This window comes from Oncorhynchus masou, chromosome 29 (assembly GCF_036934945.1).
Source record: "Oncorhynchus masou masou isolate Uvic2021 chromosome 29, UVic_Omas_1.1, whole genome shotgun sequence".
Lineage (NCBI taxonomy): Eukaryota > Metazoa > Chordata > Actinopteri > Salmoniformes > Salmonidae > Oncorhynchus > Oncorhynchus masou.
The window spans coordinates 75,042,169-75,062,554 of record NC_088240.1 but is presented as its reverse complement, the minus strand read 5'-3'; the positions used below and the strand labels follow the sequence as shown (position 1 = coordinate 75,062,554).

The window sequence follows — 20,386 nt, the reverse complement described above, 5'->3', positions numbered from 1 at the left end:
GTCAGTGAAGACACCTGCCAGTTGGTCAGCACATGCCCGGAGCACACGTCCTGGTAATCCGTCTGGCCCCTCAGCCTTGTGTATGTTGACCTGTTTAAAGGTCTTACTCACGTCGGCTACGGAGAGCGTGATCACACAGTCGTCTGGAACAGCTGATGCTGTCATGCATGCCTCAGTGTTTGCTTGCCTCAATGCAAACATAGAAGTGATTTAGCTCATCTGGTAGGCTTGTGTCACTGGGCAGCTCGCGGCTGTGCTTCCCTTTGTAGTCGGTAATAGTTTGCCAGCCCTGCCACACAAGACAAGCGTCGGAGCCAGTGTAGTACGATTCAATCTTAGCCCTGTATTGACGCTTTGCCTGTTTTGATGGTTTGTCGGAGGAAATAGCAGGATTTCTTATAAGCTTCTGGGTTAGAGTCCCGCTCCTTGAAAGTGGCAGCTCTACTCTTTAGCTCAGTGCGAATGTTGCCTGTTATCCATGGCTTCTGGTTGGGGTATGTACGTACAGACACTGTGGGGACGATGTCCTCGATGCACTTATTGATAAAGCCAGTGACTGATGTGGTGTACTCTTCAATGCCATTGGAAGAATTCCCGAACATGTTCCAGTCTGTGATAGCAAAACAGTCCTGTAGTTTAGCATCTGCTTCATCTGACCACTTTTTTATAGACAGAGTCAGTGGTGCTTCCTGCTTTAATTTTTGCTTGTAAGCAGGAATCAGGAGGATAGAGTTGTGGTCGGATTTACCAAATGGAGGGCGATGGAGAGCTTTGTATGCTTCTCTGTGTGTGGAGTACAGGTGATCTAGAATTGTTTTTTTTTCTCTGGTTGCACATTTAACATGTTGATAGAAATTAGGTGGAACTGATTTAAGTTTCCCTGCATTAAAGTCGCCGGCCACTAGGAGCGCCGCCTCTGGGTGAGCGGTTTCCTGTTTGCTTACTTCCTTATACAGCTCATTGAGTGTGGTCTTAGTGCCAGCATCTGTCTGTGGTGGTAAATAAACAGCCACGAAAAGTAGAGCTGAAAACTCTCTTGGCAAATAGTGTGGTCTGCAATTTATCATAAGATACTCTACTTCAGGGGAGCAAAATCTAGAGACTTCCTTAGATTTCATGCACCAGCTGTTGTTCACAAATATGCACAGACCCCCCCCCCCCCCCTCGTGTGCTGTTCTATCTTGCCTGTGCTGCATATATCCCGCTAGCTGAATGTCCATGTCATCATTCAGCCACGATTCCGTGAAACATAAGATATTATAGTTTTTGATGTCCCGTTGGTAGGATATTCGTGATCGTACCTCGTATAATTTTTTTGTCCAATGATTGCACGTTGCCGAGTAATATTGGTGGTAACGGCAGCTTCCCCACTCGCTTTCTGCGGATCCTTACGAGGCACCCCGCTCTGTGTCCTCTGTACCTGCGTCTCTTCCTCTTGCCAATAACTGGGATGTTGGCCTTGTCAGGTGTTCGGAGTATGTCCTGTCTTTGTCTAATCCAATGTGAGTGATCGCTGTCCTGATATCCAGAAGCTATTTTTTTGCAGTAAGATACTGTGGCAGAAACATTATGTACAAAATAAGTTACACATAACACACAAAGAAACACTTAATTGCACAATTGGTTGGGCGCCCGTAAAACTGCTGCCATTTCTTCTGCCGCCCATTTCCAAACTGTGCACTTCAGAAGAGTGTTCTTGATGAAGGTGTGATTCTGTAAAAAGCAGAGGGGGCTGAAGGGGGGCTGAATCCCACAGAAAACTGAAATGCTCTTTGTTCCTCCCACCTGCAGGTGTCAGTGTAATGGCCATGCGGACACGTGTAATGAACATGACGGCACAGGCTGCCCATGTCAGAACAACACAGAGACCTCTTCCTGCCTCAGCAGCCCGCAGAGCGACAGGAAGGACTGCTACAGAACACAGGTATGGATAGGATGGTGCAGGTACTAGACACAGTTTACAAGCAGATATACTGATACAGCAGGGGGAGTTCTGAATAAGGATACCTTGATATTCCTGGTTGTAAAGATCACACCCATATACAGACAATAAGCACAGTACTTACATGCACTTATTTCTTGTTTCTTCTCCCTATCTGGAATCCTTTACGCAGTGCGCCAAGTGCAAAGACTCCTTCAACGGCACACCGGTAAACGGGCGCCAGTGCTACCGGCAGTTCAATGTGGACAATGAGTGCTGCTTCGACCCCACCTCTCAGACAAATTGCTTCCACGACCCCACCATCCGCAATCTGCCCAAGGGACGCACCGTCTTCTTTGCTGCCCAGCCAAAGTTCACCAACGTTGACATCCGGGTCACCATCGACGTGACCTTCGGGGAGGTGGAGGTGTACGTGTCCAATTCCCACGACACCTTCATCGTAGAAGTGGACCGCCACACAGGCATCCACGCCATCAAGATCGAGGACGAGTCGGCGGCCCGAGGTGGGGCGGGCGGGGGGGATAAGGAGACGCCTCCATCACCTTTGAAGGTCTATGCCAACTCCTCATCCAGCCTGGCTGGGCCCATGCTCCCCAACACCCCCCTGCAGCTCCACGCCAAGCCCCAGGGGGCGGACAGGGAGGTGCGGGAGGCCAAGACGGAGGGGCTCATCTCCTACATCACGGTGTGGAAGCCCCAGACGGTACTGATTGTTCGAGGTGTCCGTGACCGTGTGGTCATCACCTTCCCCCATGAGGTCCACTCCCTGAAGTCCAGCCGCTTCTACATCGCCCTGCGCGGTGTAGGCACCGAGGAGAGACGGGGCGAGTCCCAGGGCCTGCTCTTCCTCCGCCAAGACCAGGCTCACATCGACCTGTTCGTCTTCTTCTCTGTTTTCTTCTCCTGCTTCTTCCTCTTCCTCTCTGTCTGTGTCCTCCTCTGGAAGATCAAGCAGTTCATGGACTTCCGCCGAGAGCAGAGGCGTCATATCCAGGAAATGACCAAGATGGCGTCCAGGCCCTTTGCCAAGCTCACTGTCTATTTGGAGCCAGAGGAGCCCCAGCTCATCTACCTGCCCTCCACAGGGGGCGGAGGGGTGGGGGGCAATGCCGTGTCCCTGACCCATGCACGTACAGGCAAGCTGGGGGGCATTGTAGTTGGCCAGAGGGGGCGAGCTGGAGCCATCTCCTACAAACACGAGCCAGGCTCCGGCCCCACCGTCCACCACCACCTTACCCTGGGTGGAGGGGGCAACAGTGGGCAACACCTGCCCCTGCATTACCTCAACACCCACCACTATGTCCCCACCACCGCCAACACCACGGCCTCGCACCACCACCACCCGTCCTCCCACAGTGGCTACCAGCACTTCTGCCGCTCCGACCCCTTCTTGTCCCAGCTCATGGGCTTCTCCTACTCCACCTTCAAGGTGGGGCCCATCACCCTGGAGCCCACGGACGACGGCATGGCCGGGGTGGCCACCGTCCTCATCCAGCTGCCGGGGGGCATCCTGGCCCCTAACCGCGCCTGCCTAGGGTCCGCACTGGTCACACTACGGCAGAATCTCCAGGAGTACTGTGGTCACGGCAATGGAGGGGGACACCCCGGGGTGGGAGGGGGGCGCAAAGGCCTGCTAGGGCATCAGCACCTCACCACCATGGCTATGTAGAGAAGAGGGGGAGAAAGGAAAAAAGAAAGTGGGTAAGAGAGAGAGAGGTATGTGGTGGGGTGGTAGTAACATGTTAAGTGGTTAGAAGAGAGATGGGGAGTAATGTGAAAAAGGCCATACAGGAGGAAGTTATAAGAGCCTGTTGAAGTTGATAGGATCATACCTGTATTTACACTGTTTCAATATTGATTGTCTTTTATTCCGTTATGTATCGCTATATTTCAAACGCTTCACGTGACCAAGCCAGCTATCTCTAAAATGCACTACAACTACACGTTATATCAGCTCAACCATTCAGTTGCATCCTGACTGCGTCCGCTATCGAGGTATGAGTGCAGTCGACAACAAGAGACTTTTGCTGCACTGTCGTTTTTTGGAATGACCAATAAAAGTAGGGATGATAACTACTGGTGTTGGAACCAACATGTGCTTTATACCCCAAAAGGTGACAATCAAACATTACCATTAAAAACAAGAGACAGAAGGCGCAGTCTACCAGGATGTGCAACATTGAATTGACATGATAGGAAAAAATTCAAAAGTGATGCTTGTTGTCAATGTTTTTTATATCATGGTAGTAATGATGAGTAATATTAATTGTAACTTAATATATGGCAAGCTTTTAAGCTACGTGTCTGATATTAACTCATAACCCTAAGTATATATTTGTGCATGTTCATTCACAGGACCTGTTACATAGTTCTTTATCGGTTGTTGTATTTGTTTCTCTGCTCATCTGCCTTCTGTTCTTCTGCCTTTGAACTCCCAGGCCTACAACTAACAATCCTGTTGTGTATTGTTTCCTATTGTGAGGCTTATGGAGAACATATTAAGCAAAGCAACACTTTTGACACCATTTCATATCTGTTTAAATTGATTTTGTTTCAAATTAAGGATTTAACTTGGTTGTTATATTGCACCTAATTAAGGCAAATTGTAACACTATCTTCAGCTACGCTTGAGTCCGGTCACAAGCATTATTAGACTGGTTACATTGTGCTCGTCTTGTATTTGTTTACGTGTTTAACACTTTTTTTTTTTACATTTTTAAGTTGCTCTTGTTTTTTTTAAGGGAACACTGCCCTGGTGAGGAGTAGGTGCCAATATTAAAAGTGCAAGAAAGATGACACACCTCTTCTTGTGCATGTTTTATTTTAGTGAAAGGGAGGCGACAGTTGAGAGAGACTAGTTATATTCTCTTTTATTATTTAACTAGGCAAGTCCGTTAAGAACATATTCGTATTTGCAATGACGGCCTAGGAACAGTGCTTTGTTGATAGATCGAATTCCCGATCTGAACAAGACTATAGGCGTTCGTAAATTCGCTCTGGCTATCGGGTGCAATGATTGAATGACATGTACACATACATGTATTTTGCGAGGCGAGCGGTGTGTGTGCCAGAGCGCAGAATAACTGATGCATTTACGAACGCTCAACACCCGTTGAATATGACCGGTGTCGGTAAACATCGGCAAAAACATTTTCATTAAATTGTTTCCCAGCAGCACAGTTACAGTCGCCAACGCTCTGGATAATATGAAAACCGCCTAACCAGCTAAAATGGTCAGAGTGCGGTGTTCTCTCATTTATGTCTGGAAGTAACTAGCAAGCTAGCTAACTTTAGGCAGTTAGCTTGGGTGTTTGACTGCCGTTGTGAGTTCAAAAGGCTCGGATCAACCCTACTCCTCGGCCAGGGCGTCCACATGTCAGGTCTAAATTAGTTTAAGTGGTTAAAATGAATTGTTTTACTTAGTTTAATGTTTGATTTGGTACGTTTAAATGATTCAGTATTGACTTGTTTTTATCGCCAGTAAGAAACTGCTAGTTGCGAAAGTAATAATCGCCGAAAATATATTTTCAAATAATTATTTGTCGAAGAATTTTTAAAAAAATTAAGAGGCATATTAAGACTAAAACGTTAGTGTGTAAGTGATAACACTAGTTCAGGAAATGAAGAAATTTATAAAAATTCTGCAATTAAACAACTATGCAAAGCTGTGTGCATTAAGAAAATACCACATGTTCAAAGATTTTACTGAGTTAAGGAAATCAGTCATTTGAAATAAATTCATTAAATTCAATCTATGAATTTCACATGACTGGGAATACAGAATTGTCTGTTCACATATACATACAAAAGAAAAAGGTAAGGGCGTAGATCAGAAAACCAGTCTGTATTTGGTGTGACCACCATTTGCATCATGCAATCTTCATATAGAGGTGATCAGGCTGTTGATTGTGGCCTGTGGAATGTTGTCCCACTCCTCTTCAATGTCTGTGCGAAGTTGCTGGATCTTGGCGGGAACTGGAACACCCTGTCGTGCACAACGATCCAGAGCATTCCAAACATGCTCAATTGGTGACATATCTAGTGCATTTGCAGGCTATGTAAGAACTGGAACATTTTCAGCTTCAAGGAATTGTGTACCGATCCTTACGTCGTGGGGCTGTGCGGAAACATGAGGTGAAGGTGGCGGATGAATGGCACGACAATGGGCCTCAGGATTTCGTCACGGTATCCTTGTGCATTCAAATTGCCATTGATAAAATGCGATTCTGTTTGTTGTCCGTAGTTTATGCCTGTCCATACCATAACCCCACCGCCACCATGGGGCATGTTGACACAAGCACACTTCTCCAGCGTGCCAGTAGCCATCAAAGGTGATCATTTGCCTACAGAAGTCGGTTACGATGCCCAACTGCGGTCAGGTCGAGACCCTGATGAGGACGACAAGCAAGCAGATGCACTTCCCTGAGACGGTTTCTGACAGTTTCTGCAGAATTTCTTTGGTTGCGCAAACCCATAGTTTCATCAGCTGTCCAGTAGCTTGTCTCAGACAATCCTGCAGCTGGATTTGGATGTCCCGGGCTGGTGTGGTTCCACATGGTCTGCGGTTGTGAGACTGGTTGGATGTTTGAGGCAGATTAAATTAACATTCCTGCAGACAGCATGCCAATTGCAGGCTCCCTCAACTTGAGACACCTGTGGTATTGTTGTATGACACCTTTTAGTGGCCTTTTATTGTCCCCAGCTCAAGGTGCAACTGTGTAATGATGTGTATGGTCCGTGTGTCTCAGTTGGTTGAGCAGGGTGCTTTCAACACCAGGGTTGTGGGCTCAATTCCCACGGAGAAATAAACTATGTGATAAGAGTGTCTGCTAAATGACTAAAATGTAAATATATTCATGCTGTTTAATCAGCTTCCTGATGTGCTACACCTGTCAGGTGGATGGGTTATCTTGGCAACGGAGAAATGCTCACTAACAGGAATGTAAAACAAATTTGTGCAACCTTTTTTTGAGAATCTTTTTGTACATATGGAAAATTGGATCTATTATTTTAGCTCATGAAACATAGGACCAACACTTTTGTGTTTATTTTTGTTCAGTGTAGATTACTTGCTCAAATAGAAGCCTGTCTCTAATAATAGCCTATTATGTAGAGTGATTTAATAAAATAAATGCCTGGGACATTAATTTATGGTAATTTTAAGACTACTAGCCTTGTTAGTTGAATGATTCCACTTTTGGCAAATTATCCATAATTGTGTGCTATCATCATTGCCTAGCAGCCTAAGTCTGCAGTGTTGGGTGTATAGGCTGTAATGGTCCTGGGATACACTGTATCAAAGTGCCATGAAAAGAAAGTGATTTTCGTAGCCGGTAAGGAGAGCATTTTCCTAACCTCAACCAGTCTCCTAACCTGCTACGAAAAAGTCTCTAAAATATTGAAGTGCCTTGAGAAGAGTTTTCCTTATGGTCCCTGACCTAGTCTAGCTCGTCTTGGTAAGGCTGATGCTCACTGACACTGCTTCTCTTTTCACTCAGAATGCCAGTAAGGAGGATATTAGAGGCACTTTAGTCAACAAGATGAAGATGAAACCACGTGCAAAAACTAAACCACTGCACAAAACATCAAGGGGACTAAACACCATGGAAACCTGGGTATAACACAAACAGAACATGACCCACAGTCAGGTGATGACTCCACCGGCAGAGATGAATCAGATTGTACCCAAGCACTCTCAAAGAGCACCAGTTCAACTCATCATTCAGATTCTAGTCCACTCCACAAGGCTCCTGTGGTAGTGCTAACCAGGTTGGCTGAGGTGAGTAGGATTAGTGTTTTCTAATGTTCCTAGTATTGTGACAAGATCATTAAGATTGTTAATGCATACTTGTAGTTTCTGTATCTTTCTAATCCATAAGGTGGTGGTTAAGACACTTCTGAGAGACATTAAAGTGTATTTGGTGAAAGAGGAGACGAATGTCAGGAGGGATGAAGACAACCATGTAGGCAGGACATACTGTTTAACATACTCCAGTCTACTCCCAACTGTGCAGTTTAAATGGGTGATGGTTACTGGAACATTCATATTAATATCGGCAAGGACTATTGATTGAGGAAAATTACATTTATCATTATGGTCTCCCCTTTTCCCTCCTCTTATCATACCCATCTCTTCTATCCCTCACTCTCAGGTAATTCTCCTCAGTTCTTTCCTTGTCCACACTGCACCATCTCCTTTACTGACTGTTATTTCTTAGAGAATCACATCAAGAACAAACACCAGAAGCAGTACCTGGCCATGTTGAAAAGCCAAGTCTCAAAGAGTAAAAGAGTGTATGGCCCCACACACAGCTGTCCCCACTGTAGCTGCATGTTCCATACACCACAACAGCTAGACATTCATACCCGCCAGGCCCACCCCTCTGCCCGTCCCCAGAAACCTGCCCCTCCCCGGAGAACTGGCCGTCCCCACGGGGTTCAGGAGAAATTCCACACCTGCTGACAGTGTTCCCGCAGATTCAAGTACCTTGGCAGCCTGCTGAAGCACTACAAGAGTTTGCACAACATGTCCATTGTTCGCACCGATGGACACATCAGTTGCGCGGACTGTGAGAAGAGCTTTGAGAATTTCTGGAGCCTGGGGTCTCACCGGTGTCACGAACCAGAGGGTTCTAGACCTAAGGACACTAAACAGGTGATCTGTCTGGAAGTCGGCTTCCAATGCTTAGATTGTGGCAAGATGCTCACTACTCTTACAAGCCTGAACACTCACATGCGCATCCACACTGGTGAGAAACCTTATGACTGCAAGGAGTGAGGGAAATGCTTCTCAGATACCAGCGCTTACCGTTATCACTTGTTAATACACAATGGGGTCAAGCCATTGAAATGCCAGGACTGAGGGAAGGATTTCAAACAGAAGTCGCTACTCTGGAAGCACATGACTGTTCACTCTGGTGAGAGGAAGTACTCCTGCTTCCAATGCGACAGGCAGTTTTCCTGAAGTCTGAATCTTCACCTGCGCACACTCAGGGGAGAGACCTTTCAAATGCACTGTCTGTGGTAAAGACTTTGCTGACAAATGTTATCTGAAGATACACAACAACCAGAAAAACTATCATTGTGGGGTTGTGGGCAGAAGTTCATAAGGATTGGGGTGCTGAACATACACCTGCGCTCACACACAGGTGAGAGGCCTTACCATTGCACAGTGTGTGACAAGCAATTTGCCCGACCAACTGAAGAACCACCAGCGCACTCACACAGGTGAGAAACCATACACCTGTACCGAGTGCGGTAAAAGCTTCACTCAGTCTGGAGATCTGGCTAAACACAAGCGCCACCACACTGGGGAGAGGCCATTTGAATGTTCTGAATGCCACAGCCGGTTTATCTGTTCAGGTTCTCTGACCCTGCACATGAGGACCCACACTCACCGAAAATCCACAATGGGAAATGTTATTCCTGTCCCCTCTGCTTTATCAGCTTTGCTCGCAAGTCCAAACTCTCCAAATACCTGCTTAATGTCATAAACCTAAATGATAATGATCAATGTTTTTAACATAACACATTTTATGAAGCTGTTACTCTTATGAATTAATAGGAGTGGAGTCCGATGTCTTGTCGGGGATGGATGTGTGACCACAAATGCTAGCGAAATGTTGCTCCCCTGTTTATGATAACGCCACAATGGTTTAGCAGTCCTCCAGTTGGGTCACACAGTGAGCTCCATGTATTGGGACAGTGACATGTTTTGGCTCTGTACTTCAGCACTTTGGATTTGAAGTGATACAATGACTGAGGTTATAGTGCAGACTGTCAGCTTTAATTTGGGGGTATTTTCATCCATAGCGGGTGAACTTTTTATAAAGAACAACACTTTTTGTACATATTCCCTGCCCGTTTTAAGGGAAACGTTAAATTATTTGGTCCCATATTCCAAGCGCGCAATGCCTTACATCAAGCTTGTGACAAGATGCATTTGCTGTTTGTTTGGGTGTGTTTCAGAGTATTTTGTGCCCAATAGAAATGAATGGTAAATCATGTATTGTCACTTTTATTAAAAATAAGACTAGAATGTTTTCTTCTATATTAGTGGCTACCATGATTACGGATTATCCTGAATGAATCGTGATTAATGAGTGAGAAAGTTAGAGGCATAAATATCATACCCCCCGACAATATTTTAACCTCCCATGTTATTGTAATGGTAAGAGGTTAGCATGGAGTATAATATGTGTGTGTCTGTACTCTTAACTTTCTCACTCGATATTCACAATGTATTCAGGACTATTAGTTATCATGGTAGCATCCAACAAGTTTGTTACTCTACTATCTTGATGTAATCATTTGGTCCCTAGGAATATGGGACCAAATACTAAACTTTTGACTACTTCACTACACAAGTGAATTTGTCCCAATATTTTTGGTCCCCTAAAATTGAGGGACTATGTTCAAAAAGTGGTGTAATTTCTAAACAGTTCATATGGATATAAATACTCAAATACTAAAGCTGACAATCTGCACTTTAACCTCATAGTCATTGTATCATTTCAAATCCAAAGTGCTGGAGGTACAGAGCCAAAGGAACAAATCAAAAACTCACTGTCCCAATACTTTGAGCTCAGTGTATATTAGGTTGTTACTTTTGTTTTATGGTTATTTGTTTTTAACCAGTAAAATGTAATCTACATAATCCCCAAAAGTAATTATTATGAGGGCCATGAACAATAACTAGTAATGCTGTATACTCAAAGAAGGAGTTTTATCTAACTTTTCTGGTAAAAAAAAAAAAAAAAGTTAAATTACTGAGATGGACACTTTGAGGACACAAGCTCAAGTACACAGTACAAATATGTTTCATTATTTCCTATTCAACAAAATTGTATGAATAAGGCTTGGAATTACTTGCTTTCTGAATATAGCATAAATAAATTATAAAATGACTAAGATTTCATGTTCCTTATAACTTTAAATGACATATTTGTATGTTTACTGTCAATGTTTGCCCCCATTGCTGTGAACATCTCACAGAACTCTAGATTGGCTTCATGAACTCGTTAGGAACTCTCCTTTCATTTAATATTAATATTTTTTTGTTTAAAATCTGAATTATTTTAGATTATTGGCTATAAATCAATCTCTGAATGTGCAACTGTGATGAAACCACTCCTGATGCGCTATGATGCAAGCATTTCAGGCATGTCAGTGGCTGTGATGTTGGGTTCAACCAAGAGCTGGAGAGTTGGAAGAGCAATTGAAATGGTAGAAGGGACAACCCAGCTTCAAGTGGTCTAAGATTTCATATCCTACGCTAGAGGGTCTGAACCTGTACCAGAACAACAGAGGTCTCCCGAACGGGACCTTAAGTCTAAGAGGTTTTAAACACTAGTTATTTTTTGTTATTTTTTTTATTTGCTCTTTAAACAACAAATAAAATATACTGATGTACAGAAGATGGTTTCATGACTGATTGTCCTGGTGATCCGTAGGTGATAATACATTCTGAAAGATCTTCAGTTTTTTTGCTTTGTGTTTTTAGTGTATTCCTTGATTTGGAAAAATAATTTATGTAAGGGTCTAGTATTGTTATAAACATATTTATCTAAATTAATTAGTTAGAGACCACATGATTTGTTTCAGTCCATACGCCGTCATTGGCCGTTTTCTTTGTTTATTAAACCATTATTTAACTAGGGACGTCAGTTCAAAACAAGTTTTTATTTACATTGACGGCCTAATCCGGACGACGCTGGCCAATTGTGCGCCACCCTATGGGATTCCTGCTCACGGCTGGTTGTGATACAGCCCGGGATCGAACCAGGGTCTGTAGTAACGCCTGTAGCACTGAGATGCTGTGCCACTCGGGAACCCTGCACTGGTTGTGATTTATTCCATTACCAAACATTTGAACATGGCTGACAAGCATATTGTATTATTTCTCGCTCTCTCTCTCTGTATGTTTGTGTGTGTGTATATACTGTGCATTCGGGAAAGTGTTCAGACTCCTTCACTTTTTCCACATTGTTATGTTACAGCCTTATTCTAAAATGGATTAAATACTTTTTCCTCAATTTAAACACAATACTCCTTAACGACAAAGCAAAAACAGGTTTTTAGAGTTGAAAATATGAAATTATATTTACGTTAGTATTCAGACCCTTTACTCAGTACTTTGTTGAAGCACCTTTGGCAGCGATTACAGCCTTGAGTCTTCTTGGGTATGACGCTATAAGCTTGGTACACCTGTATCGGGGGAGTTTCTCCCATTCTTCTCTGCAGATCCTCTCAAGCTGTGTCAGGTTGGTTGGGAAGCATCATTGCACAGCTATTTTTATGTCTCCAGAGATTTTCGATCGGGTTCAAGTCCAGGCTTCTGCTGGGTCACTCAAGGACATTCAGAGACTTTTCCTGAAGTCACTCCTGCGTTAGCTTGGCTGCGTGCTTAGGGTTGCTGCAGACATTTTTTTGGTACCCTTCCCCAGATCTGTGCCTTGACCAAATCCTGTCTTAGAGCTCTACGGACAATTCCTTTAACATCATGGCTTGGTTTTTGCTCTGACATGCACTGTCAACTGTGGGACCTTATATACATCAAACGTAATTTAATTGGTCACATACACATGGTATGTAAGCAATAATGTGGAGCGAAATGCTTGTGCTTCTAGTTCTGACTGCAAAAATATTTAACAAGTGATCTAACAATTCCACAACAACTACCTAATACACACACGTCTAAGTAAAGGGATAGAATAAGAATATGTACATATAAATATATGGATGGGCCATGACCGACCGGCATAGACGAGATGCAATAGATAGTATAAAATACAGTATATACATCTGGGATGAGTAGTGAAAGATATGTAAACATTATTAAAGTGGCATTATTATAGTGACTAGTGATCCATTTGTTCGATTGGCCAATGATTTCAAGTCTGTATGTAGGCAGCAGCGTCTCTGTGTTAGTGATGGCTGTTTAACAGTCTGATGGCTGATGGGGAATAATCAGAATTAGTTGGGTAACATAGATAGGATGTTTTATTTTCATGATATGCTTATGAGTTATTTCTCATAAGAATGTATTTTGTTGTACTATAGTGGTGGCCATTGGCAGTTATCTGTTCTCTGTCAGGACTAAGTTGCTTGGGCCGCAGAGAGGGGAGAGGTCAAGGTGTCATCATGTGTAAACATATCTTTTGCTCCACTGTGTCTGTGTGCCAATCACTCCCTACTTTTCCCATCGGGGAGAGGAGGATGGCAGTGTCTGGAATCATTCTATGCTCCCTCTTTTGTTGCCCCTATCTTAACCTATAGCCTTACTCTCCTCTCTGTGAGCTTGTCCAGGATTGGTTGTATTTAGAATTGGTTGTATCTAAATGACAATTTGAAATATATCATAAGGTGGAGGTAATGTCTTGGTACCATTTTGTACCAAGGACGAAATAAGAGCTTTGTTTAGGAGACCAAACTGAACGATAATTTATAGCCAACTCTGTCTGGCTAGGGGATACTCTTCTCTGAAGTAAAGTCTTTCTTTGTGTAAGTTCCTAAGACCTGTGGTTTGTCATGTCGTCTAGGGGGGGTGGATCTTTGCTATAAAGGATCCCATTTGCCATTATGTTGGGACTCTCAACTTTTCATTAGAGATACTGAACTGTTGAAAGTCAAAATGCTATTTCAAAAGCTTAATTATTATTATTATTAAAGGTGAAGATTAAGCATAACTCTGACTGGTGTGTGATTTGCTCCCTCATCATTTGGTAATTAAGGAAATTTCCACGACATGGCCTTAAGGTAAAAGCTATTTTTCAGTCTTTCAGTCCCAGCTTTGACACACCTGTACTTGTAACAGGGTTATATTGGTGATTCCCCTTGCCACTTTATTGTTAAGCCAATGGGTTTTTGGTTTGAGTTTGTCTTGCCTTCACCTACTCAACATGGCATCTTATTGGCTGGTTTGCGTAGCTTGCTTACAAGGGGGGATGTTCCAGTTAGAATCGTCCCAGTGAACAAGCACCAAACCAGCGGTAAGTTGTTGGTTGCCAAGCACTGTACATCAAAAGTGATTTTTATTCTCTCAAGTGATGATTTAAATTTACATCAAATTGTTTGTAAATGTTATTCGAACATCACACATAAGATGCAGCGGTTTTTGGAGAATTCCCGCCAGTACGAGCTAGCAACTTACTGTGTCTGGGGGGGGGGGGTTCATATATTTTGTACAGTGCGTGAGTGCAGAGTTGGATGGTGAGACGTGCAATTTTGTGTCGTTTCTATCAGGTACATTGTTAAAGATACTATATTGTATATTGTAATTGTATTATTTTGGTAACTAGCCCAGTGAACAAGCACCAAACCAGCGTGCGTGAGTGCAGAGTTGGATGGTGAGACGTGCAATTTTGTGTCGTTTCTATCAGAATACAGCTACATGACTGGTGCTACATATTGGAGTTCCGTGTCGATGACTGATTGTACACAACGCAAGAAGAGTACTGTTACATACTGACCTTTCCAAATCATGTTCAACCAGTTGAGTTTGTCACAGGTGAACTCCAATTAAGTTGCAGAAACATCTCAAGGACGATCAATGCACCTAAGCTCAATTTTGAGTCTCGTAGCAAAGGGTCTGAACACTAATACTAATGTAAATGTGATATCAGTTTTTTATTTGTAATACATTTACAAAAATGTTTAAAAACCTGTTTACGCTTTGTCATTATGGGGTATTGTGTGTAGATTGAGGGGGGGAAACGATTCAATACATTTTAGAATAGGACTGTAAACATAAAATGTGGAAACGGGCCTGAATAGTTTACGAATGCTCTGTATACAGTGCCTTGCGAAAGTATTCGGCCCCCTTGAACTTTGCGACCTTTTGCCACATTTCAGGCTTCAAACATAACGATATAAAACTGTATTTTTTTGTGAACCGGGGTGAGACAAGAGAGACAACACCACATAATGAGAGGCCTAAGACAACAACATAGCATGGTAGCAACATGACAACAACATGGTAGGAGCACAAAACATTATATAAATATTATTGGGCACAGACAACAGCACAAAGAGAAAGAACACACTGTATATAGATTTTTCTATTGTGTTATTGACTGTCTCTTTGTTCAACAATGTGTAACTCTGTGTTGTTTGTGTCGCCCTGCTTTGCTCTATCTTGGCCAGGTCACAGTTGTAAATGAGAACTTGTTCTCAACTGGCCTACCTGGTTAAATAAAGGTGAAATAAAATAAATATATATATAAAAAAAGAAGTTAATACATCACGCGAATCAGCCACAACTGTCAGTAAGGTGTCCATGATTGAGTCTTTGAATGAATAGATGGAGATAACTGTTCAGTGAGTATGTATATAAACTCTATATCTAACTATATTGTATATCTATGGTAGTATCATTCCTACATTTTGACTACCATTTATTATGTACATGATTCCACGGGAATATTCCTTTAAGGATACACACCCAATCAACAGCCTCTTAATCTTTGGCTATTACCTGATTGGTCAGTTGTCCCCGCTAAAGTAAATTGTTTTCTGGTTTTAATCTCGGCCAGTACGAAATCCATGCTGTTTTATCCGTGAAGATAAACGAGAAATAAAAACTACCTGGTGAATTTGGTAATTGTTGGGTGAGACGGGTTAAAAGTTGTCTAACGTTAGCGTTCTTGCTTGCCAGATTATAGCGTTGAATTGCAGGTGGTGGTTTGCTATTTTAGCTCGCTCTGTTCTCATCAACAAAGATCATTATTAGCTAGCTACCTAGCGCTAGCACAAGTCAATTTAGTGCAGACACAGGTCTACGGTGCAGACTAGTAGCTAGCTTGCTACATCATTAGCAAAGAGGCTAGTGCCATAAAATACACGTTCTGACATGGTAGCAACCCGCAACATTATGGTAATGTCAATAGATCGCCGCTGTTGGTTTGTTTATAAGTAGTCCTGTTAGCTAGTTCCGAACATTTGATAATGAAGCCTAATCTTACATTTTTGTGTTGGATGTGTGATGGCCTGGTCTAGCTCTCGAGTTAAGTCAGCTTGGTCTTTTGCCCACAGAATTCAAAGAAAGATGAATGTTAACCAGGCTGAGGTACTCAAATCAACTAGATGGAGAACAAACCTGGAGAAAGTTAACATAACCAAGAGGACTAAACATTCCAAAACGAATGGGGTTACTTTGAACTCCATACAAGTAAAACAGGAACCAAGAAACTTTGAGCAGAAGGAAATTGGGGACGGTGACCGTTCCAAACTTTCCTTGCTGAAGAAGCATGTCAAGCAACAACAAATTACATCCAACCAACCAACCATTGCTAGTCAGATCTCATGGCGTCCTCTAGTGCTGTTAACAAGATTGTCTAAGGTCAGAAGAGTTAGTCTTTCCAAACATGTGACAGTTAATAACTAGTCGAGTATTTAGATGGTTGGTTAATGCATGCTGTTTTCTCATCAATATAATCCATAAGGTGGTGGTTAAGACTCTTCTGAGAGATACTAAAGTGTGTTTGGTGAAGGAAGAGACAGATGCCAGGAGGGATGAAGACAAGGGAGGTAGGATATAGTGTTCATACATCAGTCTACTCCCAATACTGCAGTTTAACCCTGTAAGAGCCTTAACTCATGTCAAATACTACATAGTTCATCTCCTGTGACCCAGATATAGTGCTGAGTGATTAATGCTTTTTGAGGTCTGTTCGGTTTCAATTCAAATAATAAGAGGTTCATGGTTTTCAGTTAAAACCTTAAATGCACCATGCATTATGTGGGTTGAATGCTGTAACATGGAATATAACAATTAATGAATTTAATTTGATGCCCATTACTGCTTATCACTTATTAACCATAGTTTATTCCCATGACTTTACTTAAAATATTTGTGTATTACACTTATGACTTTATTATTACATTCCAAGTCATAACTTCCTCTCTATAGAGCTGCTGTCTATTTTCTGACAATCACTGTTTTAGTAGTTCAATGTAAATAAGGCATACTTTTATGACTGAATGATTACCAACTATCAATCACTTAGATCAAGTATTTTCACGTAAAGATGCCTCTCGAAGCAACTGCTCTCGATCGTGCATTCGAATGTCTCTTTTACATAGCAGGCGTAAAAGAAACGGACCAGACAAGTAGGCACGCAATTGATTATGGTCATTGTAGTTAATTACTATGTTTTCTTTGCAAAACTATTTAGACTATTTGGAAACTACAACTCCATACTACATTGCAGAGTTTGGGCTTGATCTGATTAATCTCTAGAGAAACTGTGCATTGAGCTAGCATAAAAATAAATTGAATTTTAATAATTGAACCGACGTCGGTAATTTTGTTTAATTTTGTTTTAAATAACCAACATTTCGGTTAATCGCTCAGCACTACCCAGATGTATCTCTTAGAAGCATTTGTTGTGTCCTATAGTCTCTATGTAGTGATTATGTAGAAAACAAGTGTTGCAAAATTTCTTGGGTCTCACAGGATTAAATGGGTGAATTAAATGTCAGCAAGGATTTCTAACTTTTTTTATGAGGAAAATAACATTTCTGTCCCCTTTCTCTCCTCTTATCATACCCTTCTTCTTTACCTTCCTTCCTTCCACCCATCTCTGCACTCCCTCAGTCTTGTCTCCTCAGTTCTTTCCTTGTCCACACTGCACCATCTCCTTTACTGACTGTTATTTCCTAGAGAATCACATCAAGAACAAACACCAGAAGCAGTACCTGGCCATGTTGAAAAGCCAAGTCTCAAAGAGTAAAAGAGTGTATGGCCCCACACACAGCTGTCCCCACTGTAGCTGCATGTTCCATACACCACGACAGCTAGACATTCATACCCGCCAGGCCCACCCCTCTGCACGTCCCCAGAAACCCGCCCATCCCCGCAGGGTTCCGGGGAAACTCCACCCCTGCCCGCAGTGTGCCCGCAGATTCCCTTACCTGGGCACCCTGCTGAAGCACTGCAAGAATTTGCACAAAATGGCTGTTGTTCGCATCGATGGACACCTCAGTTGTGCGGAGTGTGGGAAGAGCTTTGAGAATTGTTGGGGACTGGGGCCTCACCGGTGTCACGAACCAGAGGGCACTAAACCCAAGGACACTAAGCCTGTGATATGTCTGGAAGTCGGCTTCCATTGCTCCGAGTGTGGCAAGATCCTCACTACTCCTACAAGCCTGAACACTCACATGCGCATCCACACTGGAGAGAAGCCTTATGAATGCAAGGAGTGTGGCAAAAGATTCTCGAATAGCAGCAGTTTAGGCAAACACCTGCTGATACACAAGGGGTTCAAAGAATTCAAATGCCAGGATTGTGGGAAGGCTTTCGCCCAAGCAAATCTTCTCAGAAATCACATGACTGTTCACTCTGGTGAGAGAAAGTTCTCCTGCTCCCATTGCGACAAGCGGTATGCATACAGGGGTAGTCTGGAGCTTCACCTGCGCACACACTCAGGGGAGAGACCTTTCAAATGTACTGTATGTGGTAAAGACTTTGCTGACAAATGTTATCTGAAAACACACCTGAATATCCACAACAACCAGAAAAACTACCATTGTGGGGTTTGTGGGCGGAAGTTCATAAGGCTTGGGTTGTTGAAGTTACACATGCGCTCACACACCGGGGAGAGGCCCTACCACTGCACAGTGTGCGACAAGAAGTTTTTTAGACTCTCACACCTGAAGAACCATCATCTCACTCACACAGGTGAGAAACCATACACCTGTACCGAGTGCAGTAAAAGCTTCACTCAGTCTGGAGATCTGGCTAAACACAAGCGCCACCACACTGGGGAGAGGCCATTTGAATGTTCTGAATGCCACAGCCGGTTTATCTGTTCAGGTTCTCTGACCCTGCACATGAGGACCCACACTCACCGTGATGTAAAGCCATTCTCCTGCCAAGAGTGTGGGAAGAGCTTTTATGAACAGAGTCATGTAAAAGTCCACATGAAAATCCACAATGGGAAACCATATTCCTGCCCCCACTGCTTTTTTTGCTTTGCTCGCAAGAGCAACCTTTCCAATCACCTGTCTAGATGTCCTCAACTTAAATGAGTTAAACCTATGAATGGGGGGGGGGGGGGGTTGTTCCCTTCAGTGATCGATGCTGGACAACAGATGCGAACTGTACCCCTACTGTGTATGGTAACTCCATATCACAGAATCTACCTATGATACCACAATGTCTTTCGCAATACTCCAATATGTTCATATACATTAGATTGTTAGTGATGTTTTTGTCTGTTTTTAACCTCTATTTTATATTTTTTTAAATATGTACTGAAGGGACAGTGATGTACAGAAGATTGTTTGACTGATTGTCCTAGGGGATTAGTAGGTGATGATGTTTTGAAAAGATGATGGGATGTTTATTTTCCTTTGTGTTTGTGGTGTATACCTTGATTTGGAAGAAGAGGAGCATTTATGTAAAGTTCACACCCCTAGTATTGTTATAAACATGACATTAGATTCATGGGCCTCCCAAGTGGCGCAGCGGTCTAAGGCACTGCATCTCATTGCTGGAGGCGTCACTATAGACACCTGGTTCGAATCCAGGCTGTATCACAACCGGCTGTGATCGGGAGTCCCATAGGGTGGCGCACAATTGGCCCAGCGTCGTCTAGGATAGGCCGGTGTAGGCCATCAGTGTAAATAAAAAACTTGTTCTTAACTGACTTGCCTAGTTACATTTAAAAAAATCAAAGGTAATTACATAAAGACCACTTGAACAGTTGGAACACATGATTTGTTTCAGTCCATAAGCCATCATTGGCCTGCACTGGTTGTAATATTGCAGTCCTAAACTTATGAAGCCATACTTCTGCCAAGAATGTGGGAAAAGCTTCTATGAACTGAAACACTTTAGATGCCACATGAGGACACATGGGGGAGAGATCATACCCCTTCCCCCTTGCTTCTCCAGCTTCACTCACAAACCAAACCTCTTGAAACACCTGCCTAATGTTGTAAATGATCATGATTTGCCTTTTTTATTTAACACCATATATTTTTTATTTTATAACACCATATATATTTATTATTTTTTTACCTTTATTTAACTAGGCAAGTCAGTTAAGAACAAATTCTTATTTTCAATGACGGCCTAGGAACAGTGGGTTAACTGCCTTGTTCAGAGGCAGAACGACAGATTTGTACCTTGTCAGCTCGGGGGTTTGAACTTGCAACCTTCCAGTTACTAGTCCAACGCTCTAACCACTAGGCTATATAATGAAATGCATTGTATTCATAGGTATCACTTGGAGATGACTGCCACTGTGAAATTCTAATGTTATAATGGATTGTCATTAGGTTATAGTTACATTGTTTAATGAACTATGTTTTGTACTTTTTCTGTATATTTTTCTTAATTTCTTCGCTTTTTAAATGATATACACAAGATTTGTATGCCGACTCCGGGTGATGACTGACAATAAAGATGCCATATTTCACAAACTGTCACGTCTGTTTTGT

At 42.8% G+C, this 20,386-nt stretch overlaps 2 protein-coding genes and 1 pseudogene across 4 annotated transcripts in view; all 3 read left to right on the top strand.

Annotated features, from left to right (window-relative positions):
• The window catches only part of LOC135520539 (multiple epidermal growth factor-like domains protein 8), a 38,378-nt gene extending 33,640 nt beyond the window's left edge, over positions 1-4,738 (top strand). Inside the window, exons 42-43 of the mRNA XM_064946169.1 lie at positions 1,792-1,924; positions 2,115-4,738. Coding sequence (XP_064802241.1) covers positions 1,792-1,924; positions 2,115-3,611 — 1,630 coding nt within the window. The 3' untranslated portion in view covers positions 3,612-4,738. The remainder of the gene's footprint in view (positions 1-1,791; positions 1,925-2,114) is intronic.
• Positions 4,739-6,303: 1,565 nt separating this feature from the next.
• On the top strand, positions 6,304-11,358 carry LOC135519749 (zinc finger protein 30 homolog; annotated as a pseudogene).
• A 3,993-nt stretch (positions 11,359-15,351) lies between these two features.
• LOC135520537 (gastrula zinc finger protein XlCGF57.1-like) lies at positions 15,352-20,361 on the top strand. 3 transcript variants are annotated; one of them, XM_064946168.1, is made up of 4 exons: positions 15,352-15,538; positions 15,974-16,280; positions 16,384-16,468; positions 17,538-20,361. In XM_064946168.1, the coding sequence occupies exons 2-4, from the start codon at positions 15,987-15,989 to the stop codon at positions 18,968-18,970; spliced, it is 1,812 nt and encodes a 603-aa protein (XP_064802240.1). In that variant the 5' UTR covers positions 15,352-15,538; positions 15,974-15,986; the 3' UTR covers positions 18,971-20,361. The 3 variants fall into 3 exon arrangements, with proteins under 3 accessions (XP_064802240.1, XP_064802239.1, XP_064802238.1); XM_064946167.1 differs by having other exon boundaries at positions 15,352-15,549; XM_064946166.1 differs by having other exon boundaries at positions 15,352-16,280.
• Positions 20,362-20,386: the final 25 nt, after the last annotated feature.

What these genes read in the sequence shown, in the direction of transcription:
- LOC135520537 (XM_064946166.1), top strand. Translation starts at nt 15,924, where the DNA reads ATGGCCTGGTCTAGCTCTCGAGTTAAGTCAGCTTGGTCTTTTGCCCAC. An exon ending in TGTTAACAAGATTGTCTAAG is followed by an intron (nt 16,281 to 16,383) that starts GTCAGAAGAGTT and finishes ATAATCCATAAG; the next exon opens with GTGGTGGTTAAGACTCTTCT. An exon ending in GAGGGATGAAGACAAGGGAG is followed by an intron (nt 16,469 to 17,537) that starts GTAGGATATAGT and finishes GCACTCCCTCAG; the next exon opens with TCTTGTCTCCTCAGTTCTTT.